This window comes from Aquarana catesbeiana, linkage group LG11 (genome assembly GCF_042186555.1).
Source record: "Aquarana catesbeiana isolate 2022-GZ linkage group LG11, ASM4218655v1, whole genome shotgun sequence".
In the NCBI taxonomy this organism is placed as follows: Eukaryota; Metazoa; Chordata; class Amphibia; order Anura; family Ranidae; genus Aquarana; species Aquarana catesbeiana.
In genome coordinates this window covers 214,779,220-214,805,782 of record NC_133334.1, presented here as the reverse complement: position 1 = coordinate 214,805,782, position 26,563 = coordinate 214,779,220, and the positions used below count along the sequence as shown (strand labels likewise).

The following is a 26,563-nucleotide window of genomic DNA, read 5'->3' as shown; positions in this document are numbered from 1 at the left end:
ATAGTAAACCACTTTTTTTTTTTTTTAAACCCTGTAAGATAATCACATACTAGTAGCACATTATTAAATACTTACCTTAGAATGAAGCCTTCCAGCGGCGTACTGTCACAGCTGATGTCGCTTCCATCTTCACCCGGTCCTTCGTCCGGATTTGCGTCCTCAGGCCGTTCTGACTGGCCCCATTGCAAAGACACCACTCCCGCACATGCATGCGGGAGTCACGGATCGCAACATGGAGCTATGAAGGAACGGCACCGGTATGCCGGTTTAGGAGATATTTACTGTACCTACAGGTAAGCCTTATTACTGTATAGGCTTACCTGTAGGTAAAAGTAAAAAAAATTACTTTACTTCCACTTTAAAGTAGGCAAAACTTTTTTTTTATTTTACTAGAGTTAGGGAGGGTTATAGCCCCTGTCAGATTTTTTGTTTAACCATTTGGGAGGCTTACCTTTACTTCCTGTCCTATAGCCAAACAAGAAGAGGAAATCCCTGCAAATTAAGGGAATCCCTTGGGGCCCCCAGGTCACCAGAACTAAATCTCCCTAATGAGGACACAGACAGCAATAAAAACCTGACAGCTGTTCTAGACCATCTCTGCTCTATCCAAAACTAAAAACAAAAAGTTTTGCCTTTAGTTATACTTTAATGTTTCTGAAAAATATCAAATTATATTAAAATACTGATCATCTTCTAGGGTCCCCCAATGGAGAAGATATTGGCTCCTCCTCTTCTGTGTCTGCCCTCATAGCAAACCGCTAGCTGCGGGGTCAACGTGCGGGCTTAGCCGGTCTGAGCTGGTCTGTGTGTGTCTATAGACACACAGCTGAGCTCGGCCCTGCCCCCTGCTCACAGGATTTAATTGAAATTTTATTTAAAGTGATTGTGAAGCTTTTAAATAAGCCACTCCCCACCACCACCTTATACTTTCCTAGGAACCATCACAATCCAGCGCTGTGCATGAGAGCAGAGGCTATCCTGGCTCTGTCCTTCCACACTGGGCAGATCGATAGCAGCTGCTGTCAATCAAACTCTGTGACAAGAGAGCGAGCGCAGGGCAGTTTAAGTTCATTAAAACAGTTGCACAATTCTGTTAAAGTTGGCAAGACTGAAAAATGCCCATCAAACATCTATTGGTACCCTATGACTATGCAGAAAAGGGCCCATTTTTAGTCCCTTCAGGCCTCTTCTGCCTTTGCCAATTACTATTTATAGACATTAGAAATTACTTAAAATTTACGTTGTAATTTCACATTCAATATAGTCTTCCTTAAAGTGGTTGTAAACCCTTTACAACCACTTTTTACTACAGGTAAACCTATAATAAGGCTTACCTGTAGCTACCCCGGATATCTCCTAAATCTGCACGGTTTAGGAGATATTCCCTGTATCTGCATGTGCCGCCATCATTGGCAGATGCGCACTGAAGAAATGGCACGTTCGTGCCGTTGCTTCAGCTAGTATGCCGTTACCAGTGTCTCACGCATGCGTGGGAGTGACGTCATCGTGGCTCTGGTCAATCACAGCGCTGGCGCCCGCGATACCCGGAAGTAACTCCGGGAGCAATGTCGCCGGCCGGAGTGGTGTACGAGGACCACTGCGAGGGCTACGATCTAATGTAAGTAATTTATAATGAGCTAGTATGCTATGCATACTAGCTCATTATGCCTTTGTCTTGCAGGTCTTTTTTTCTTTGTTAGTGGGTTTACAACCACTTTAAAGCGATCTTCATCCTCAGACTGAACTTCCCTCCTCTCCACCTCTCTTTCCCCTCCTTTTTTTATGTACCTTATTTACTTTGGGCCGCCCTCCCCCATACACATCCCTCGCCTAGGCAAATAATGTGCACTGTGCTCCCTTTGCCTCCTGAGATATGCACATCACATATCCCAGAAGGCATAGCCTTTCATTCACAAAGGAGCGGGGGGGTGGGGTGGGCTTAATTGCGCATCATCGGGAGGCCCAGCGGCTGAGCCCAGAAGAGCTGGCAGCCTCCTGATGAGGTCACAAAGCACATGGTATTGCTGGACCTGATCAATGGCAGAAGAAGAGGATTCTGCAGGGCAATGATGGGCGAGTATCTGAATTTTGCAGTACACACCACCCAGTAAGCAGGGGTTTAAAAAAAATGGGGTGGGGGTGAAGATCCACTTTAACTACTTGAGTACCAGCCTGGTAATACCATTTCACTACCAAGACATTTTTTAGTTTCCAGTGCTGTGATACTTTGACAAGTACTTGGTCATACAACACTATACCCAAAATAATTTGATATAATTTTTGCAACAGAGCTTCCTTTTGGCTGTACTTAATAAACACAGTTTTGTATTTTGCTATATTATTGAAAAAATACCAAAAACTTTGAAAAAAAAACCTGTTTCCCTTACTGCCCATTAAAATAAAAATGTCAAACCAGTAATTACACCCCCAAAATTACCTCTTTTTTAGATACTGTATTTCCAATTTTTTATCACAATTATTTTGCAAATGATGAAATGTGCTGGTAGGAGGTTAAAATATGGAAGTTGGTAATGGTGTACTAGATACAGAGGTGGGGAGGTAGTGAAAGGGTAAATGTGTTGGTCGCATACAGCGGGAGGACATAGAGGCAAGCTAGAGTTTAGATGTGTAGGAGAGAATGAGTAGTTGAAAGGGTTAAAAGACAAATCTGTGCTGCAATCACACAACTAATGAAAAACTCATCCATTCATTAGTTCCTGTTTGCTTTTCTCTGATGTAAAAGGAAGGGGAGGGTTCTCAAATGTAAACACAAGTCTGTGTTTATTGCCATCAACGGGTAGGATGGCTACTTGAAGGGTATTTCTGGAGTGACGTTTACAAATGTCACTCCAGAAATAGCCATCCATCTTGCTTGATGGTTTTTTTTTTTTCACAATATGGCAGTAGGGAGTGATCAATATATAGCAGAGACAAAGTTCAGAGTCCCTTTAAATGTGAAAATCTGTGTCAGATCGTGGATTTTGAAGCTACTGGCACTGGTCCTAACCTTACAAGAGGCATATTCTTCATGTAATCATTTTAGAGCCCAGGATAAAGGACCTGGTAGTTTGAAAACCTCACTAACAGCGGTTGAGCTTAAAATAGAGGCAGCTACGCACTGGCATATGTTCATCCTTCTGAGCCAAAATGCAATGTCAACAATCTCAGCAAGATGATGATCTTTCAAGCAACTATCTGAAGGGTTTATAGGACTGAGCAATTTAACCATTCCCCTAACAGGAATTCCACTTTGAGCAGTAAAATTACTTAACAAAACCAGAATTTGATTTTATTTGGCTGTATTTTAATTGTTACTTAAAAAATAAGAATAAAAAAAATTTTTTAAATTTGAGACATTCTGACAACACAATACAAAAATTGAGAATACAAAAATGTGAAAATGTTGTGTTGGCTATTACTCAATAAACACTTTGGGGTTTATTTACTAAAGGCAAATCCCCTTTGCACTACAAGTGCACTTGGAAGAGCAGTCGCTGTAGATCTGAGGGGGACATGCAAGGAAAATAAAAAACAGCATTTTTGCTTGTACATGATTGGATGATATAATCAGCAGAGCTTCCACTCATTTCAGATCTACCCCTTAGATCTAAAGCGACTGCACTTCCGAATGCACTTGCAGTGCACTTCTAGTGCAAAGTGGATTTGCCTTTAGTACATCAACCCCACTGTCCAATCTTTGCTAAGCCCTTTCACTGCCAGTGAGTTGTTTTCCACTCTTCTTGCACATGTTAAAATGCACATTTTAGGCCTGAAGATTACTTCAAATCATTTTTCTGAAAGCAGAGACCTTGTAGAATAAAATGGTGGCAGTTGCAAATTTTTATGCTCCGTGATATTTCTGCTACTGTTTTTCAAAGCCGTGTTTTCAGTATGAAATAAACTTAAAATAATTTTAATGCACAAACACAATATAATACAGACTGTTTTTTTAATAAATATAATAGATGATGTTGCATCAAGTAAATAGATACGAAAATAGCAGAAAACTACAGTAGCTAAACTGACTATAGGCAACACTTTAAAAGCCCTTAAAGTTCATCAGTTTAGAGTTAACTGTTAGACCCCTTTCACACTAAGGCAGTTTTTAGGTATTTTAGCGCTAGAAATAGCACCTGTAAAGCACCAGAAAACTGCCTCCCATGCCGTCCGAGCGTGAAAGCCTGAGTGCTTTCACATTGGGGCGGTGCGCTTGCGGGGCGTTAGAAAAAGTCCTGCTAGCAGCATATTTGGGATGGTTTGGGAACGCTGTATACAGCACTCCCAAAATGCCCCTGCCCATTGCAATGAATGGGCAGCGATTCGGAAACGCCGTAACACGGGCGTTTTTAACCCCTTCTTTGAGGTAAAAAAAGCCCCGCTAATGGCCGAAAAGCGCCACATAAACAAAGGTAAAGTGCCGCTAAAACGAGCAGCGCTTTTATCGCTAACACACAGGCGGCCCCAGTGTGAAAGGGGTCTAAATGATGGCTCTGAAACTACTGTTCTTACCCCGGCGTACGCAGTGATACATATAACGTGTGTGGTGCACATATGTTTGTACACCTGACAAATGCATTTGGATTCATATGTGCATGTACATGTGGACAACAAGCCTTTAAAAAATGTTTGTGTTTTTTATTTTTTTTAATTCTTAAAACATTCTTTAAAAAAAAAACAAAAAACAAAACAAAAAAACAAATCAAAAACACACAACTATATTGTTACACCAATGAGGAAGTTAAGCTCACTGGCAAGTGTACAGAATTGATAAGGCAACCTCACTGCCCTATAAATGACTTCTATGTAAAAATCAGCAGCCGGGAGTAAAAATTTAAACAAGCTTCCAGGTAATATAGCGGCTGGGTGTTTGTTTACATGTCTATACATGACCCTCACATTGGCAAGAATCCAGCTCAATCATCTTCCATTTTTTTTTGTCAAAGCCTAAGAGCCCTTTCACACTGGGGCGTTGGGGGCATCGGCGGTAAAGGGCCACTATTTTCAGTGGCGCTTTATCGTCGTTTTAGCGGCACTTTTTGGCCACTAGCGGGGCTCTTTTAACCCTCGCTAGTGGTCGAAAAAGGGTTAAAAGCGCCCGCTGCATCGGCACTTTGCTGGCGCTTCGGCAGCGCTGCCCATTGACTTCAATAGGAAGGGGCACTTTAGGAGTGGTGTATACACCGTTCCTACAGCGCCTCAAAGATGCTGCTTACAGGACTGTTTCTTGCGTCCTGCCAGCGCACCGCTCCAGTGTGAAAGCACTCGGGCTTTCACACTGGAGTGAAAGGAGAGGCGCTATTTTTAGCAATATAGCGCCTGTAAAGCGCCTCAGTGTGAAAGGGGTCTAAAGTAGAACTATAGGCAAAGCTTTTTTTTTTTTTTTCATTTTGAATAGAATAAGGTAGGATTATAACCCTTGTATGGCTTATGTTTGCCATCTTTGTCCCATTTGGGAGATTTCCTTTCACTTACTGCCCCATATGCAAAAGAGGAAGGGACAGAAAGTCCCAGTAAAATAAGAGAATCTCTTGGGGACTCCCAGGTCACTAGAACTAGTGTCCCCATTGAAAGATTTCCCCTTTATTACTTTTCTGGGGACAACTCAAAATGTAGGATTTTCTTTTACTTTCACTTTCAATGATAAATGGTAACCAGGACAAAAGAGGGTAAATCTCCGTTAAAAGGACACAGACAGCAATAAAAATTGACAGGAGTTCTAATTCATCTTCCCTCTATCTAAAACGACAAAAACAGTTTTGCCTCAAGGCCCCTTTCACACTTGTGCAACTATTCCTGCGACTTTGGACATCAAAGTCGCATGACAAGTCGTACCCCATGATTCCCAGCGATAACCATTCATATCTGTGCGACTTCAAGTCGCACTGACTTCAAAGTAGGCCCTGTATTACAAAATTGCAATAAAATCGCGCAACTTTCAAGTCGCGGCAGTGTGAAAAGGGGCCTCAGTTATACTTTAACCTCCCTGAGGGTATTCCCGAGTGTGTCTTGGGGTGGATTTTCAGTACCAAAGCGGTAACCCCGAACCACACTCGGGATCGCATCGCAGGATCCAGGTACAGTTACTTACCTTGTCCCCAGGATCCTGCAATGTCCCCCCGCTGTGTGTGAGAGCCGTGTCTCCGCTCGATGCATCACAGCGCCGGGCTCCGTTCCCTGCGAGCGGTGAGATGCACGGGGACGGAGAACAGCGCCAAATTCAAAAAGTTAAACACACACTATACATACAGTACACTGTAATCTTACAGATTTCATTAGTGTATCAAATCATTTCACCTCCCTTTTGTCCCTAGTGGTTTGTCCAGTGCTCTGCATGCAGTTTTTTTTATTATAAATACTGCTCTTCCTCCTGGAAATTGGAGATTGTCCATAGCAACCAAAAAGTGTCCCTTTACATCAAAAGCGGTTTTAGACCAGCTAGAAAACAGCGATAATAAATTAGAATCACTTGCAGAATTGAGCGATAGTGATTTGTGGGGAAATTCATCATCAAACACTGAAAGTAATGACTAAACTTTCAAACTTTATCATACCCGGGATGTCTACTAAACTCTTGTTTGAACAGATTTAAGCGTGTTATTCCTAAGAATTACAGGCCTACAATATAAACCGCCAAACTTCCATGCAAAACATTGTACCGCTTTCAGCATCAAAAATCTGACATACTGTATTTATTGGCGTATAACACTCACTTTTTCACCATGAAAATCGGGTGCAAATAGCGTGTGCGTGTCATACGCCAATACTTCAATTTTAGCTACCTCTGAGGGGACGGGATGAGCGCCGTCAGATTAAATACAGTGAGAATCTCCTATTTACTTGGCGGCCTCTGTAATAGGAAGTCCCGTCTCCTGGGCCGCCATTGGGCCACTGTTCTGTCTATCATAGGAGATTCTCACTGTATGTAATCTGTCGGCGCTTGTCCCTCCCCCCTCCCTGTCCCCTCTAGGCTGCAGATGGGCATCGATCAGGCTGCTCTGATGTCAGTGGTGAGGCTGCTGCATTGATGGCAGTGGTGAGGCTGCTGCATTGATGGCAATGGCAAGGCTGCTACATTGATGGCAATGGTGAGGCTGCATTGATGTAGACTAATGAGGCTGCATTGATGGCACTTGTGAGGCTGCAGATGGGCATTGATCAGGCTGCATTGATGGCATTGGTGAGGCTGCAGATGGGCACTGACCCTTATTTTGCTTCAAAGTTCCTTATTAAAAATGTAAGTTTTTTTCCTGAAACTTCCCTCTTAAAATGAATGTGCGTGTTATACGCCTGTGCGTGTTATACGCCGATAAATACGGTAATCATACTGCCAGGGAGGTTAATTGAACAAGTTGAAATTAGAAGCGGATTGGCTGCTGTGCAGAGCTGTAGAAGATTTTGCACTCTTCAGTATTAGTAAATCAACCCTAATGCATTGAAAATAGGAAGTCTAGGATAGGAAGATCTCTGATGATGTTGGAGAGATGTCTTTCCATTAAATTTTGAGCTGCAGAAACAGATCCTATTGTTCAAAACATGACAGCCAAACCAATTAGAATTCTGTAAAGAAATGTAAACTGGAGCAGACTTTCCGGGTACAGGAATTTCTATACATCCAGTTTATTAGAAATGTCAGCTATACATATCCTAACCTTCACTGTCTGTGGCAACAGCTATTACACTAAATGGCATGCAATCATTCAGAGCATTCAGGAGTCCAAGCTGTGAGTTTTCTGTAGGGACACATTTGTTTCTCAGTTTTACAGCATACAAAGTCCTATTAGGTGGCCTGTTCACACCATCATAAATATGCATTTAAATTTTCCTAAATGACAAATTACATGTTGTGAAATGTAATATACAACCTTCATAGCTGCAACTTCTAATAAAAAAAGTATTCAAGTCTTTATTTAAATGGCAGGTCCACTAGAATAGCTCTTGTTAATCTCAAGATAAAGACTTTGGCGGTCTCTGGGGTGGACAGTACTAATGCCAAGTTCTTCAACAGGCAAAGTCCACAAAAAAGTTCAGATTTTAAAGATGAAGTAAGTATGGCATAAAACTATTTTACACAAGGGCTCATGCACATTGCCACATATAGAAAGATACATCTGTTGTTGAGGTGCCCAGAAGCTGGCACTGGCATTTTGTACATGTGTGTATTTTTCAAAACAACGTTTTACATATAGAAAAATACACACGGTTACACATGTATAGCCGTGCACAGCTTTTTTTTTTTTTTTTCGTAAAGCATGTCACTGGGTACACTTGGCATCTGTGGCTCCCAGGTACCCCAACAGGTGAATTTTACTCTGTACAGACGTATGCCCAAATGTAGGGCCGTGTGCAAAAGCCCTTACTGTGCAAATGTACAAAACTTGTTTTTATTAATTTCAGGTACTTATATAGCGCCATCAATTTACGCAGCCCTTCCCTCAAGGAGCTTACAACCTAAGGTCCCGAACTCACATTCATACATACAGTGGATATAAAAAGTCTACACACCCCTGTTAAAATGTCAGGTTTCTGTGATGTAAAAACATGAGACAAAGATTGCAGAACTTTTTCCACCTTTAATGTGACCTATAAACAGTACAATTCAGTTGAAGAACAAACTGAAATCTTTTAGATGAAGGGAAGTAAAAATAAAAAAATAAAATAATATGGTTGCATAAGTGTGCACACCCTTAAACTAATACTTTGTTGAAGCACCTTTTGATTTTATTACAGCACGCAATCTATTTGGGTATGAGTCTATCAGCATGGCACATCTTGAGTTGGCAATATTTGCCCACTCCTCTTTGCAAAAACACTCCAAATCTGTCAGATTGCGAGGGTATCACCTGTGCACAGCCCTCTTCAGATCACCCCACAGATTTTTAATGGGATTCAGGTCTGGGCCATACCACAACTTTAGTCTTCTTCTGGTGAAGCCATTCCTTTGTTGGTTTGGATGTATGCTTTAGGTTGTCATGCTGAAAGATGAAGTTCCTCTTCATGTTCAGCTTTCTAGCAGAAGCCTGAAGGCTTTGTGCCAATATTGACTGGTATTTGGAACTGTTCATAATTCCCTCTACATTGACTCAGGCCCCTGTTCCAGCTGAAGAAAAACAACCCCAAAGCATGATGCTGCCACCACCATGCTTCATGGTGGGTATGGTGTTCTTTTGATGTGCAGTGTTGTTTTTGCACCAAACATATATTTTGGAATTATGGCCAAACAGTTCAACCTTGGTTTCATCAGACCATAACACATTTTCCCACATGCTTTTGGGAGACTTCAGATATGTTTTTGCAAAATTTTGCCAGGCTTGGGTGTTTTTCTTGGTAAGAAAAGGCTTCCATCTTTCCACTCTACCCCAAAGCCCAGACATGAAGAATACGGGAGACTGTTGTCACATGTTCCACACAGCCAGTACTTGCCAGATATTCCTGCAGCTCCTTTAGGCTGCATTCACACCTGAGCATTTTTACCACGATTTTGCTGGGTTTTTGCAGCGATTTTTCTCAGGTCACCAATGTAAAAGGCAGAAAAACGCCTGTAATCTGCCCCAAAGAAGCTCATGATCTTTTTTGAGCTTAGGGTGTTTTTCAGGCGTTTTGCTTCAGGTGGCAAAATGCTCAGATGTGAATAGGTGCCATTGAAATGAATGGGATTTTGCTTGTTGGGCATTTTTCAGCGTTTATTTGGGCATTTTACAAGCGTTTTATGAGTGAAAACGCTCAGGTGTGAATGCAGCGTAAATGTTGCTGTAGGCCTACTGGCAGCCTCCCTGACCAGTTTTCTTCTCATCTTTTCATCTAATATTGAAGGGACGTCCAATTCTTGGTAATGTCACTGTTGTGACATATTTTCTCCACTTGATGATGACTGTCTTCACTGTGTTCCATGGTATATCTATTGCCTTGGAAATTCTTTTGTACCCTTCTCCTGACTGATACCTTTTAACAATGAGATCCATCTGATGCTTTGGAAGCTCTCTGCGGAACTTGGCTTTTGCTGTAGGATGCGACTAAGAAAATGTCAGGAAAGACCTACTAGAACAGCTGAACTTTATTTGGGGTTAATCAGAAACACTTTCAATGATGGCAGGTGTGTACTGACTCCTATTTAACATTTGTTTACATGTGATTGCTTAATTCTGAACAAAACTACATCCCCAGTTATAAGAGGGTGTGCACACTTATGCAACCACACTATTCTATTTTTTTTTAATTTAACTCCACACCCCCCCCAAAAAAAAGATTTCAGCTGGTTTTTCAATTGAGTTGTACAGTTTATAGGTCACATTAAAGGTTGAAAAATTTCTGAAATGGTTTATCCTTGTGTTTAATTTTTTTACATCACATATTTTATATCCACTGTACATATACTAGGGATGATTTAGACAGGAGCCAATTAACATGAAATTAGCAAGTCTTTGGAGTGTGAGAGAAAACCGGAGTACCCCGAGGAAACCCACGCAGGCACAGGGGGACATGCAAACTCCAGGCAGGTAGCACCATGGTTGGGATTGGATTGTTGGTCATATTTCAGCTTTAAGCTGGCCACAACCATCTTTTTTACGAATGCAGCAACATAGACAGTGCTACCATAAATGAATACAGAACATAAAGACAAATCCTTGACTTTCCAGCATTTCACAAAAATAAAGTACCGCCTTGAGTAGTAGGTTTTGGGGGAAATTTATCAAAACTAGAGCAGCTGTGCATGGCAACCAACCAGCTTCTATAATCAGTTTGTTCAGTTAAGTTTTGAAAAATAAAAGGCGGTGATGGTTGCCATGCAAAGTTGCTCCACATTCTGGCTGCTCCCGGTTTGATAAATTCTCCCCCTTGTGTCCAGCTGCAAAAAACAAAAGCTTTATACTCGCAGAGCTACCATCATATATCCCCTCTACAGGCCAGCACAGTTTGGTGCTTCCCAAGAATTGAGAAATGCAGTGAAGACACCATGAAGACAGTTCTCTAAACCAGTGGTTTTCAACCTCAGTCCTCAAGTACCCCCAACGGGCCATGTTTTCAGGTTTTCCTTTACTCTTGCACAGCTGCTTTAAATCAATATAAATGACATGGTATTGATAAGAGTTATTTTATCTAAGAGCCCTTTCACACCGAGCCGCCCATAGCGTCGGCGGTAAAACGCCGATATGTTTAGCGGCGTTTTACCGTCGGATTAGCGGCGCATTTCGGCCGCTAGTGGGGCACTTTTACCCCCCGCTAGCGGCCGAGAAAGGGTTAAAACCGCCCGCAATGCGCCGCAATAGCGGCGTTTTGCCGGCGGTATCCCAGTGCTGCCCTATTGATTTCAATGGGGAGCAGCGGTGGAGGAGCGGTAAACACACCGCTCCTTCGCCGCTCCAAAGAAACTGCTGACAGGACTTTTCCTGACGTCCTGGCAGCGCAGCACTCCGGTGTGAAAGCCCTCGGGCTTTTACACTAGAGACAATGCTGCAGCCGAGTGCCCTCGGTGTGAAAGGAGTCTAAGGGAAGTTTCCAAAACATGGCCCGTTGGGGGTACTTGAGGACTGAGGTTGAGAAACACTGCTCTAAACAGTACAAACTGTTCTCTGAACAGGATATTACCACCAGTAGCTTAATTAGCCCCACAAAATTCAAGGCCTGGATTGGACCGGCAATGGGAAAGGCTGAACTTTGCTCTCTCCTTTACTCCTAGGCTAAAAAATTGCAGTTTTACAGAAAACCCAGCAGTACAAACACCCTTCTAAGGCTAAACTGGCTTTTCCTGGAGTTTTACTACACATACGTGTGAAATATGCATCCTGGTGTTTCTCTCGCAAAGGGTAACTGTACTTTAAAAACACACTAGATTTGGTATTAAATCCAGAGATACTCAGCAACTCCACAAATATAATCTATACACTTGGATCCTCAGCTCCAACCTCAACCAGGGCACTCCCTGCATGGAGTTTGCATGTTTTCCCTGTGCTCATGTGGGTTTCCTTCTGGGTACTCTGGTTTCCTCCCACACTCCAAAAACATAATAGTAAGTTATTTGGCCCTGTTTAAATTAGCCATAGAGTGTGTGTGTGAGATAAGGAACTGATGTGAATGTACATTATGTAAAGTCCTGCAAAAATTGTTGGAGCTATATAAATACTTGTAATAATAATATTACCGAGCCCAGGTAAGAATATAAACTGCTTTGTTTAAATTTAGCATGTCTGCAGTCTGCACAGTAACTACAGAAATGGAGTAAGATCATCCAGGAAGTGATCTACTTCAGGGGCAGGCAACCTTTGAGAGGTGGAGATCTACCTAAGTAACATAAAAGTTTACCGGTGTTAGGCGCCCTTTTTTTTGTAAGAAATTAACTAGCAAGGTCTAAGTAAATAGTAAGGAAAAACATAATAAAATAAATGTCACTGTAAAAATATAAACTGAGCCTAGCCTAAAAATGGATAGTCTCAGAGGGGCAGTGGACGGTGTGTGGACGGTCTCAGGAAGGACAGTGTCAGTAGGCCAGTGGATGGCGTGAGGACAGTGTCAGTAGGGCAGTGGATGGCATGTGGACGGTGTCAGTAGGGCAGTGGATGGCATGAGGACAGTGTCGGTAGGGCAATGGATGGCATGTGGACGGTGTCAGTAGGGCAGTGGATGGCGTGAGTACAGTTTTAGTAGGGCAGTGGATGGCATGAGGACAATGTCAGTAGGGCAGTGGATGGCATGAGGACAGTGTCAGCAGGGCAGTGGATAGCATGAGGACAGTGTCAGTAGGGCAATGGATGGCATGAGGACAGTGTCAGCAGGGCAGTGGATGGCATGAGGACAGTGTCAGTAGGGCAGTGGATGGCGTGAGAACAGTGTCAGTAGGGTAAATGGCGTGAGGACAATGTCAGTAGGCCAGTGGATGGCGTGAGGACAGTGTCAGTAGGCCAGTGGATAGTGTGAGGACAGTGTCAGTAGGGCAGTGGATGGCATGTGGACGGTGTCAGTAGGGCAGTGGATAGCATGAGGACAGTGTCAGTAGGGCAGTGGATAGCATGAGGACAGTGTCAGTAGGGCAGTGGATGGCATGTGGACGGTGTCAGTAGGGCAGTGGATGGCATGAGGACAGTGTCGGTAGGGCAATGGATGGCATGTGGACGGTGTCAGTAGGGCAGTGGATGGCGTGAGTACAGTTTTAGTAGGGCAGTGGATGGCATGAGGACAGTGTCAGTAGGGCAATGGATGGCATGAGGACAGTGTCAGCAGGGCAGTGGATGGCATGAGGACAGTGTCAGCAGGGCAGTGGATGGCATGAGGACAGTGTCAGTAGGGCAATGGATGGCATGAGGACAGTGTCAGCAGGGCAGTGGATGGCGTGAGGACAGTGTCAGTAGGGTAAATGGCGTGAGGACAATGTCAGTAGGGCAGTGAATGGCATGAGGATAGTGTCAGTAGGCCAGTGGATGGCGTGAGGATAGTGTCAGTAGGCCAGTGGATAGTGTGAGGACAGTGTCAGTAGGGCAGTGGATGGCATGTGGACGGTGTCAGTAGGGCAGTGGATAGCATGAGGACAGTGTCAGTAGGCCATTGGATGGCGTGAGGATAGTGTCAGCAGGGCAGTGAATGGCATGTGGACGGTGTCCGTAGGGCACAGGACAGTGTCCGTCATTTTTTTTTTAAATAATTTTTAGGGCTTTGGTGAAATATCAGGGGTCTAAACAGTATCCTTAGCTGCATTGGACAGTGAATGAATGGGAAGTGCTCTGTGCTGAGCGGCTTCCTATTCATTCACAAGCACAGTTTACTATGTTTCTGTTATGAATGAACACTGTGATCAGTACTGATCACTCATTGTGTTCATTCAGAAAAGGAAGGGACCAGTAAATGACATTTACTAGCCCCTTACCCAACTCTTCATCCGCAAACATCGCCCGCAACAGCTGGAGCAAGTGGAAAGTAGCGGATCCAGCAGCACTGCGGTGGGGGGAGGGGCAGCAGAAGGAAGAGGAAACAGGGCAGGAGGGGCAGCATTGGTGCAATGGTGAACCCACCCATGATCCAGGGGGCCTATGTGGCCTCCCTGTCCCACCTGCACAGAAGGGGCAGCAATTACTAGAACTGATCTCCCGTACTTTCCTCTTGCAACAGCTGAATGCCAGCAGAAAGGGGGAGAAGGAGAAGTTGGCTTTCAACTGCTGCAGGAGAAAAAAAAACAAAAAACGATCAATTCTAGTAATTGCAGCCCCCGCCGCCCCTCCTGTCTAAGTGTGACAGGGAGGCCGCACAAGCTTGCGACCCCTCAAGTTATGCCCATGCCCCTTGGCCACTGCAGCTGAAGGAGGGAGGTTGGGGGGTGGTAAAAACAGAAAAACAGGACCCAACTATGGGGTTTTAATTCCCCCTCCCCCCCATTCTGCAATTGTGCCCTTACTGCCCTGAGCCCCCTTAAAATGGTAACCCAGTTTTAAAAATCATTATGCCCAGTTCAGTCTGACCTAAAGAAGTAGAATAGTAGACTACAGCACAGAGAACTTCTCCCTCTCTTGCAGCCGATGCAGGCACCGCTCTGCATAATACTAGCAGGGATGCGGCCGAGTGCAGTTGATATCACTCCGCCTCATCCTGCAGATAGAACTACAGAGGAAGTATCTGTGGGCGCTTGCTCCTACCGAGGCCACCGACACCCTCTGAAACTGGCGCCGACTCAGGTGCCAAAAAAAAAAAAAAAATAGTAGTACCTATGCTCATATTGGGCTGTAATGCTCTTGATGCCATGGGGACGGAGTGTCGGCAAGCCATAGGTCCGATCCACAAGTCGCCTGTCCGCAATCGACTGGTGGTTCATGATCAACGGGTTGCCAACCCCCGATCTACTTCATACAGATGTCTTCACTGCTAGGAGTCAAAACCTGATCACTAACTGAAGCACAACAGACCTCTAAAAAGCAGACAGCCTCTGAACATGTTTAGCTACGGTGCAGTTCGCACAGTTCCAGATTAGGAAGGCAGAGATTTCTTTGTACATTATGTGCATAACTGGAAATCTGGAATGACAAGGATTGGAGGAATGGAAAAGGATTATCTAATTAGCTGGATTGGTCAGGCAACGCACTGACACCTTTGCAGCCATTGTGCTATGTGCTGGGTGTTTAGTGTGCTTCTGTACCTTTAAGAAGGGGTGGGCTCCCTTCAGTCCATTTGCCCTCCGGCTGGTCGGTAAGTGAGCTTGAATTTTCCTTGGATTTATCCTTGGCTTTTTTTCTAATAAACGTATGCAGCTGCAGCTTGTTTTAAGCATTTTGTGGTCTGTTTTACAGGAATGTAACATGGAAATAATCACGCACAGCTCCTGGTAATGAAGACATTGAGGGCCAACCTTCTGACCATGTTTCATGTTACACCCATTTAGTCACAGTCCACAGACCCCTACAAAATCATTATACAATTCAGGGATTCTTCTCCCCACCAGCTCCTGTCAGTACGGGAATTTGGCGCAGTTGTGCGAAAGCTCCGCCCATACAGACGTGTCATTCATTTACAGGAATCAGAGAATTAAAAATCTACAATTAACCTCTGACGCGTAGTTCTCAATGGAGCACAAGTACGATAACATCACCTCACTTGTAGTTGTAGTCCATTGATATTTGCTCCTCTAGCTCCATAACTGAAAGTTCATACCTCGGTACGGACCTATGGCTTGAGGAATACCCTGCAGGAGCCAAAGCAGTGCATGCGCAATCCACTGACTGCAGTTGCAATGCTTTGCAGGCTCCAATTTTTAAAAAAGTTACACTTATTTTTTCTGAAAACAATACGGGTGCATTTTTTAAAGGAAGCCTTCAAATACACAGCGCAAGGTCAGTTTATCTGCCCCGGGGCTTCGGATTTTAACCCAGTCATCGCCTTAATTTACTTGTTAATCCTAATCTCTTTTCTAGACACTCTGATGATCTGGATACTTTTTTGTTTACCTACAAGAGAGATTACGAAACATAAAAACTTTGTTTTTCACGTATCCAAGTATTTACGAAGATGTTTCTCACAGCAACCAGTCAGATTCAATGCCAGCTTGAAAGAGAGAAGGCTACACAGTACAGATTCAAAAAGCAGATCCAAACACCCCATATGTGTCTCTGGAATCTGGCTGTGATGCTAGGTAAAGCTGCACACATTTTACAGAAAGAGTATGCAGGAAAAAAAAATTACCCATGAGCAGGATCCAAGGCTATGGCTCTCGGCTGATCCAGATCTTGCCAAAAGAGGACTTTTCTATATGTGCCATTGAGGTTAGCAACCTCTATCCGGTTGGTTTCAGAGTCCGTCCAATAAAGTTTCTTGCCAATCCAGTCGCAAGCCAGACCATCTGGGGACACCAAGCCAGAGATGATAACATGTTGCAAGCTCTTGCTCTGATTATATGAGATTCCCTTTATCGACTCTTCACTGACATCTGTCCAATAAACGAGGCCTTGAGAGTAAAAAAAGTCCACAGCAGCTGCGTCTTCCAAGCCACTTACCACTACTGTGGAATCCAATTTTGTGCCCCCGGCATCCACTAATCTGACATCTCGACGGTTAGCAAACAACAATAATGGAGATGCTGAAAAAAGATAAAGAACAAAAACATCAGAGTTGTTAGCCATTAAATTAAAGGCTGCTCTAAACCCAATCACTAAAATCATCTATAAACATTAACAAGTTAATGTAATTTCAAAAGCTTTTTCAACTTTTATAAAAATGCAGCTTTTGTTATAATAATATACTAATAATATACGGAGATCCTGCCATGACAGTAATGTTTAGGCACTACCCCCTGGGGTGACAACAGTCTTCCATTGTTTGCCTGTGTTTCCTCATGTTACATGTTCCCCTGGTGGGGACTACAAGCAGCAGTGCTATTTACTAAAGGCAAATCCACTTTGTACAACAAGTGTGCTTGTAAGTGCAGTCACTGTAGATCTGAGGGGGACATGCAAGGAAAATAAAAAAACAACATTTTTGTTTGCACATGATTGGATGATAAAATCAGCAGAGCTTCCCCTAATTTCAGAGCTTCCCCTCGTATCTACAGCGACTGCACTTACAAGTGCACTTGCAGTGCAGAGTGGATTTGCCTTAGTAAATAAACCCCATGGTGTATGTAACTAAGCAAAGAAGCAAGTGGACAGGTGAAAAGGAAGATGGATCATTTTTTTAATGTGAGTGCTTAGAAAACAAATATAGAACTTTTATTCTAGGAGACAAAGACAACGGCGTCATTAATGCATTCTTAAAGGAATATTAGATCGAATTATCCTCTCCGATACAAGATCATCAGGGCACACCAAAACATACATAAATAATCTCAAGGTATAGGATTTTGAATGATTTCATCTAATTAGGGATATCCAAACAATGATGCCACGGCACCACTTCAAAGCATGCCAAGGCAAACAGCAAATGAAGCACATGACTTCTCGATGATTGCTATTGTTTACATAATCTGGAAGGTGTCAGGCTCCATCGGTATATAACCACGGAGGGTTCACCTCGGGATTCAAACATTTTTACATGAAAGAGCCAGGCACAAAACAAAAATTCACAAACAAGTGTCAGGCAAATGAAAATGTAAAAGAAGCAAGGCCTTGGCTGTTATCCCAAACAAGCATGTGAAAAGGACTGAGAATTAGACATCTGTAGGAAAAAAATGTTTTCAACCATCATATGGAAGCCAGAGTATGAACGCAGGACAGAACATTGCAATACTGACATATGGAGAAGAGTCCAAAAACAACCGACAATAGACATGCAAAGGGGAACATGTTCAGCCCAGACAAGAAGGATAAAGACGGAAACAACACAGCATTTCTAAGCTACAACAAAACTATTTCAGTGCAGCCAAACTAGATTTTCCTGAGATCAGCCTCTTACAGCTGTTACAATGTGTCAGTCATGCTCAGCCTATCCTGTAACAGCAAGAAAAGACATACAGCTTTTATAGGAATACATAGAACAAGTTTGTATTGTTTGGTTTTGACCAGATAAGCCTCACTGCTATACAATTGTATCTTTTTGTTTTCTCCTTGAAAAAAGCATCTCAAAAGGATTTGTATCTGTCCATCCAGTCCTGTGATTTACACAGCTTTGCACAAAACAGCACAGCCCTGGCTGACAGCACAATTTTTAGATTTTTCTCCTTACAGAGAGGCAGAACTTCACCTTTGTCTGTAAGGACACCAACCAACCCCTTCCCTGATTTTTTTTTTTTCCACCATATTTGTTCCCCTTTGTTAACATCACACAACCTTCTTCACACATCCTTCCTGGACTGAACAATGCTCATCAGACAATGTGTGATGGCTGATCAGTCCAGTATTGTCAGCCCAGACTGCGTCATGATGTACCCCTGGAAGGAGGCTCTCCACAACATGCTGGGCTTGCAGCAAATAGGTTGTATTATACAAACTGTTGCTCAACCTGGAAATCTGGCAGGGGACAGACAGCACTAAACAGAAGAAGAAGGTGGGTACAACGCTTAAGTGTGGAGAGGATATAGATATAGAATATATAGACCTTGACCACCCCCCCCCCAGACACTTATGGCTGGACAGTGAACGAAGACGCAGCAGAAGAATGAGCTCATCTCTCTGCTCTTTCCCCCTATCAGAATGTTCAACATTTCAAAACAGGCAACTGGCTCCTTGTTCCAATTTAAAACCTCTCCAAGCTTGATATCTGTTGTAGAGGCTGCAAAAGGCTGTAACCAAGTCTGATTTAGGTAGATTCCTTGCATTTAATAATTTAATGATATATAAAGGATTAGAGCCATATTAAAGTACAGTAAAACCTTGGATTGTGAGCATAATTCATTCCTGAAACATGCTTGTAATCCAAAGCACTTGAATATCAAAGTGAATTTCCCCATAAGAAATAATGGAAACTAAAATGATTTGTTCCACAACCATTTGTTCATAAGTCCTTCAGTTTATTGTCCATATAAAAAGATTATAGCAATGTGACCAGGTTGTCTAACCATAAAATGTCCATTTACAAATGGAAGCCTCCACAAGGGGATTAGGCAAAATCTAGCAGGAGATAAATATGTTTCTAAATGTTGTACCTTCATTAAATGTAACCATATTGCTACACTTAGAGGCGCCTCTTTTCTCTTTATACTCAGTTGTGACTTGACGCTACTTGTATATCAAGTCAAAATTTATTTTAAAATTTTGTTTGTCTTGCAAAATGCTCTCAAACCAAGTTACTCTCAAACCAAGGTTTTACAGTATATCTAGACCTTTTTATTTATTTATTTTTTTAACTTTGGATAGAATGGGAAAGGGTTAGGCCTCATGCACACTAGACTGCAGCTCAGCTTTAAGGAACTTATATTTTTACTACAAATACTTTGAAATTGAAAGTTAAAAGTAGCACATGCAGCTCCTGAGAGGAATGTCCTGGCTCTCACTCCACCATATCCCTAAGACAGCATTATCCACACCCTTTCATAGGTTCCTCCATTGCTACCTTTCATATGGTCCATACTGCCACCTTCCTTTCCTCTACCTCTAGACCCTTAGGCTCGGTTCACACTGCAGCGATGGGGGAACCCTGCGAATCCCGCATTGCATGTCTCCTCTCACACTGCCCTATGCGAACTGCTGGGAGCGTCAATTGAAAGTTAATGACACCCCCAAAATCAGTTTGCATATTACAGTGCAAACTGCAAATTTGTACAGGCTGCGGACCAAAAAAAGGGTCAAGTGCGAGCCTGGTCCGAATGCGATGCAAATTCAGTCATACTATCTGTAAGGCTGAAGTTACTTCGCACAGAGATCGCATGTGATTTGCACTGCAGTGCACCAGTGGGAACTGGCCCTTAAAGTGGAAGTAAACTCTATTGTTTTCAGCCAAGGAAGCTGCCATCTTGGTCTCTAATATTCAACTGCCATGGTTCTGCACCTGTGATCAGTCATGACACCAACCATTGGATGGTTTGACAGTTTGTTTGAGAGCACAACCAATGTGACAGTTACATTCCCGGCACCTGCCAAAAATGTAACTGTTTTTTAAAACTGTTAAATCAATAGGTTTACTTACGCTTTAACCCCGATTTGTATGAATTCCACTTTTGTACTAGGTGTTTGACCCCATAAGGACATACTAGCTATGCATTTTTTCAGATAGAGTCAATTTCTTAACTATGAGGCCATAACCTCTCTCTCTATATGACATAACTTTCCATATTGGACTTCTCTACCTAGCTGTCCCAAATGCTGTCACAACTTGGGCCAGAGTGCTTACTCCCTTCGAGTCATTGTGCATTTAAAAGTCTCCCCAACAACACTTGATTTCAATACTATACTCATGCTTATTTTGAGATCCCTCTTCCACCATCAGCTCATCATGCTTGGCTTGGGAGAGAGATCTAGAAATTAAGCTGTCAGAAGAGAACTGGTTTTCGCAATTCACAAAAACGGATACAAGATTTGGACATGATGGCACACAACCCTGACACGACCCTGACCCAGCTTCATAAATTCTCCCCAAAGTCCCCAACCTATGCTGAAGATGTAAGTGGGAAGAAGGTACAATGTTGCCTGCACAAAGATTCAAACTTCCTCGTAGGCGGTACACAAGATTGTTGCCCTTGCCACTACTTTTTCACTGGATTACTCCCCAGTGCAATACCTATTCTAACACACATCTCTGTCCAAACAGACCTGTTTTAAAGCCTTGGCCATGTTTAGAGTAAATGTTGCTAGATTATGTATCCGCATACAATGGTGGTCCACACAGGTTCCAACGATAAGGGAATTGTTCCAGTGACTCAACAGAATTGAGGAAATAGAGAAACTTACGTATTCATCTTTCTCATGACAGACTTTCTAAATTTACTACTACATGGTACTGCTGGTTCCGTTGCCTAAACGCAGTTACTGCTAAAGTTCTCTATGAGTAATCTTAAATTAACTCTTCACTTAATTGCCATTCCTTTGTTCGAAAACCCTTTTCAGCGTAGGGGGTGCCAGTTACAAAGAGTAGGCGCTGTTTTCTTATGGCTGTTCTTTCCCTTTGTGCCCTTGCTTACCCCCTTTTTCAGAATTTAACCACTTGCTTACTGGGCACCTAAACCCCCCTCCTGCCCAGACCAATTTACAACTTTTAGCGCTGTCACGCTTTGAACGACAATTGCGCGGTCATACAACACTGTACCCAAATGAAATTTTTATCATTTTTTTCCAACAAATAGAGCTTTGTTTTGGTGGTATCTGATCACCTCTGGGTTTTTTATTTTTTGTTAAAAAATACTGATTAAAAAAAAATACAAAACCGTTTTATATTTTGTTAATAAATTTTGCAAACAGGTAATTTATCTCCTTCATTGATATATGCTGATGAGGCTACACTGATGGGCATTGATAGGCTGCACTAATGGGCACTGAGAGGCTGCACTGATGGGCACTAATAAGCGGCACTGGTGGACACTGATGAGGTGGCACTGATAGGTGGCATTGGTGGGCACTGATGGGTGGCACTGAAGGGCATTGATAGGTGGCACTGATAGCTGGCATTGATGGGTGGACGTGATGGGCACTGATCAGCACTGGTAGGTGACACTGATAGGCAGCAATGCTAGGTGGCACCGATTGGCACCACTGGTGGGCATTGATAGGTGGCACTTGTGGGCACTGATAGGTGGCACTGATTGCTGGCACTTACTACTGTGTGCACTGATTGGGGGCACTGTGGGCACCTATTTGTGGCACTGGCAGGTGGCACTTGCAGGCGGTACTTGTGAGCACATATGAGGCAGCTTCGACTCTTCCTCTTCAGGAAGATGTCCCTTCAAACAGAAGCCGGCGATCGGCTTTTTTTCTTCTCACGCTGTCAGCGTAAGAAGAAAAAAAAAAAAACGATTACCGATCCTCTGTTTACATCATGTGATCAGCTGTCATTGGCTGACAGCTGATCACGTGGTAAGGGGCCGGTATCGGTTTCATTGACTCAGGTGACAACAGCGCACGCCGCAGGCCCCCTTCGGGGGGGCGTGGCCAGCTTTGAAAGGGGAGGATGTCAATAGACGGCCTCCCGGCAAAGCATATCCGCACTGTAGATGTCATTCGACTATAGCGCAGATCTGAACAGGTTTAATATGCTCCGTGTTTTACTCTGAGGCTCTAGGTAACCTACAACTGAGGATGTACCTGATATATCTAGAATTTACAAAAATTTATTGTTCTTACACAGTTGTGATGTGCAATGTGATTGCCTTTTTCATGTCAAGTTACCTACTTCCTGGAATGCTATTTAATTTATGCCATCTCTGTATGTCACTTTATCCTTATCAATAAAACATTAATGAAACAAAAAAATATATAGAGCACATGCTTAAAAATGTTAGCTTTTACTAAGGTGTTATGTACATGGAGGGTTTAAGGCGTAACCTCCCTGGCGGTTTTCCCGAGTATGGCTCGGGGTTAAAATTCAGGACCATTAGCGGTAACCCCGAGCCACACTCGGGATTACATCGCAGGATCCTGGTGTGGCTTTACTTACCTTGTCCCCAGGATCCTGCGATGTCCCCCGCTGTGTCTGCGGGCTCTGTCTCCTCCGAAGCCTCTCCTTGCCAGGCTCCGTTCCCTGCGAGTGTCGCAACGCACGGGGGCGGAGCCTGGCGGCAAATTCAAAAAATTGTAAAAACCATAACACATACAGTACTGTAATCTTACAGATTACAGTACTGTATGAAATGATTTCACATCCCTTTTGTCCCCAGTGCTTTGGCCCATGCCCTGCATGCAGTTTTATGTTATATATACTGTTCTTTCTGCCTGGAAACTGGAGATTGTCCATAGCAACCAAAAAGTGTCCCTTTACGTCAAAAGTGGCTTTAGACCAGCTAGAAAACAGCGATAGTAAATTAGAACACTTGCAGAATTGAGCGATAGTGAATTGTGGGGAAATTTATTTTATTATTATTTTTTTTTTTTTTTTTTATTATTTATTTTTATTTATTATATTATAATTTATGTTTTTGTGTTTCAAACTTTTTCATACCCGGGATATCTACTAGACTCTTGTTTGGACAGATTTAAGTGTGTTATTGTTAAGAATTACAGACCTACAATATAAAATTTCCATGCAAAATAATTGTACCGCTTTCAGCACCTAAAATCCGAAATAATCATACCGCCAGGGAGGTTAAGAATGCTCCAGTGTAAAATCCAGGCATTTTCCCTCCACCCAGGGAGCTACAGGTGCTGCATACAGCCGGTAATAGTGAATGGTGGTACACGGCCGTACTATACACCAACGTGTTTGTGTATCGGTACGAACACACCTGAATGTATATACAACATATTCCCTGAACGCAAAAATTCTGGAAACTTATGGGAACTGCTTATACAAAGCAATGACAGGCATTTCGTTTACATGCCTACAGAGACAGATGAACATTTGTTTTTATGGCGTACGGCCCTCTGCGCCTGTATGAGCCTTCGAAGGCTGCAGAGGTAGAATTAAGAGTCCATTTGATGACAAGGTTACGTGAAGCCAAGTCAAAATTGAGAGCAAGGAGATCTCAACAACGGTATTCACAGGAGATTTGTAAAGCTGGTGATATTAGTATCAGGCAAACTTAAACATACGGGCCAATTACAAAAGAATAATGTTTAGAGATTAAAAGAAAATATATTTCTCCTAGTGAATCTAAATTTAAGCAAAGTTAGCATTGAAACTTTAACAAGCATCTCCTTGTCAGACAAGTTTTAAAGACAACAGGCTTAGGGACATCGAAAATACATTTTGTTCTAACCACAAAAACAAAACACAAGTAGGCCGCTCAACTGGCACACAAGGCATAGAAATGTGACAATTAGGGAGACATGTTCTACAATACTGAGCTAAAGAAGGTTAGGGAATACATTTTTTCCCTCATCAAATCAAAAAGATGTTAAAGTTCCAAAAAGTCCAACTGTAGCTGAAACTTTTCGGTTTGTCTTAGATTGGGGACAGGACAGAACTTAATAGCACTCTTCTCTCTTCATGTTCTGCGAGGACCCAGTGTATGACCATGGCACACTAGAGAGCAGATTTTATGTTACCCATCAATAAAGTCCAGAATGCCACAGTCACCTCCTCAGTGTACCCATTAGGGAGATTTTCTTTCAAATCTGAGAACCTATGGGGATTGATTTACTAAAACGGGAGAGTGTCAAATGTGGTGCAGCTGTGCATGATAGCCTGTTAGCTTCTAACTTCATCTTGTTCAATTAACCCCCACAATACCAGGCACTTACACCCCCCTTCCTGCCCAAGCCAATTTTCAGCTTTCAGCGACGTCGCAGTTTAAATGACAATTGCGCAGTCATGCTACACTGTACCCAAACATCATTTTTATCATTTTGTTCCCACAAATAGAGCTTTCTCTTGGTGGTATTTGTTCACCTCTGCATTTTTAATTTTTTTCTAAACAAATAAAAAAAACCTAAAATTTGGGGAAAAAAAAGTTTTTCTTTTGTTTCTGTTATAAAATTGGGCACTGATAAAGTGGCACCAATGAGGTGGCACTGATGGGCACTGGTAGGCGGCACTGATGGGCATTAATAGGCAGCACTGATGGGCACTCATGGGTGGCACTTTTGGGCACCGATAGGCGACACTGATGGGCACTGAAAGGCTGCACTTATGGGTACTTATGGGTGGCACTGATAGGCAGCACTGCTGGGCACTGATAGGCAGCACTGCTGGGCACTGATATGCAGCACTGATAGATGGCATTGATAGGCATCACTGATGGCACTGGCACTGGCAGGCATTGGTGATAGGCACTGATTGGCAGCTGCTTGGGCACTGATTGGCATTTCCCTGGTGGTCTAGGGTGGCATACCTGGTGGTCCAAGTGGTGCCAATCCCTGGTGGTCCTGGCGGCATCCTGGTGGTCCTGGGTGGGCATCCGAGGGGGGCTGCGCTGATAAACAATCAGCACAGATCCCCCCTGTCAGGAGAGCAGCCGATCGGCTCTCCTCTACTCGCATCTGTCAGATGCGAGTGAGGAAAGGCCGATCAACGGCTCTTCCTATTTACATTGTGATCAGCCGTGATTGGACGCGGCTGATCACGTGGTAAAGAGCCTCCGTCAGAGGCTCTTTACCGAGATCGGTGTAGCGGTGTGTCTGACTGACACATTGGGATTGCAGATGAGGCTTCTTTCAGGTGCTTTACAGGCCCTTTTTTTAACGCTAAAGTGCCTGAAAAACGCCCCTAAACCCATGTGTTTTTCAATCTTGAGCTTACTGGGCCTTTATCTATGCCCTGCGATCGTACATGGTCACCCCTGTATCATTCCTAGGCTGGGGCTTATTATTATTTTTTGACATCCATCTTTGTCTCCCTTGTCCTTGGGGAGGCAACCTACCAACAAAACTTTTCCATCCCCTGGTTTTGGACGGATAGAGAGCTGGTTTTTGTGGTGGTCCTACACTATCCCCTGAGGAAGCCATCACTGGCAAAACATGTTGGGATTTAACATCCATCTGTGACCATCCTTTCTCTTTCCCTTGTGGGTCACTAGCAACCCAATATATGTACTCTGTAAATGCTCTATCATTGATTTTAACCATTTCTATATCTTCTGTGTATTCTCATCTTTATCCTTTTGTACTAAGAAAAGTTTTTTAATTAATTTGTCATGAAATAATTGTTGGCAGCACTGCTATAATCCCATTCCTCTACATTCTAAATTTTGCCCAGCGGGATGAGGTGCATAACAATATAGAGCCACTCAGATTATATTCTATAATCTACGGCCACTGTGGTTTGTTTTGCATTGTCTCCCTGGTGCTCAACATGCAATGCTCTGTCAGCACCCAATGCTGCCAACACAGCTGAAGAGGGCATGGGCCATACAGAGAGTGATGCCGAGCTGCATGTGGCTCGCAAGTCGCATGTGTGGAACCAGGGCTTTAAAGTGTTTTGTACAATAAATTATCGGTGTAGAAAGGTGACAACCTAGGTGTGTTCAACTGGCTCATTTACAAAGCTAAGGGTTAAGACAGCATGGTGACTAAATTCTTTACAAGAGGATTTTCTCAGTCTTTTCACTTGCACAAATAATCGTCAATGTTCTCAACTCCTCTGGAAGTAGATTACAGCATTAATGGGCATGTTGACCCATGTCTGTGCAGTTAAGTAAAGGGATAATATCCAGACTAGAAAGGCATATTTGTCTGTGCACATTACGGCATGAAAGGTATACAGCTTTCTAAGAAGTTGAGTAATTTAGGGGGTAGTGGAATTATATGAACATATGTAATACATCACCAAGACAACTTATCTCGGTTTAGTACTAAGATACTAATAAAATATGGAGGGATGCACACAAAATAAATATGATAGGGAGATGCACACAAAATAAATATGATAGGGAGATGCACACAAAATAAATATGATAGGGAGATGCACACAAAATAAATATGATAGGGGGATGCACACAAAATAAATATGATAGGGAGATGCACACAAAAGAGAAGTTGGCTGCTCAGGTACTTTTTTTTTTTTGTTTTCCCAAAATATATTGCAATCGTGTGCCTTGCTTGATTCTAATAATACCGCAATGTTAGGCTGGCCATACATT

The 26,563-nt window shown here is 43.0% G+C and overlaps 1 protein-coding gene across 1 annotated transcript in view; it reads right to left on the bottom strand.

Moving 5' to 3' along the window:
- The window catches only part of LRP5 (LDL receptor related protein 5), a 252,078-nt gene that overhangs the window by 160,987 nt on the left and 64,528 nt on the right, over positions 1-26,563 (bottom strand). The window contains exon 2 of the mRNA XM_073605289.1: positions 16,153-16,546. Within this exon, the coding sequence (XP_073461390.1) occupies positions 16,153-16,546 (394 nt within the window). The remainder of the gene's footprint in view (positions 1-16,152; positions 16,547-26,563) is intronic.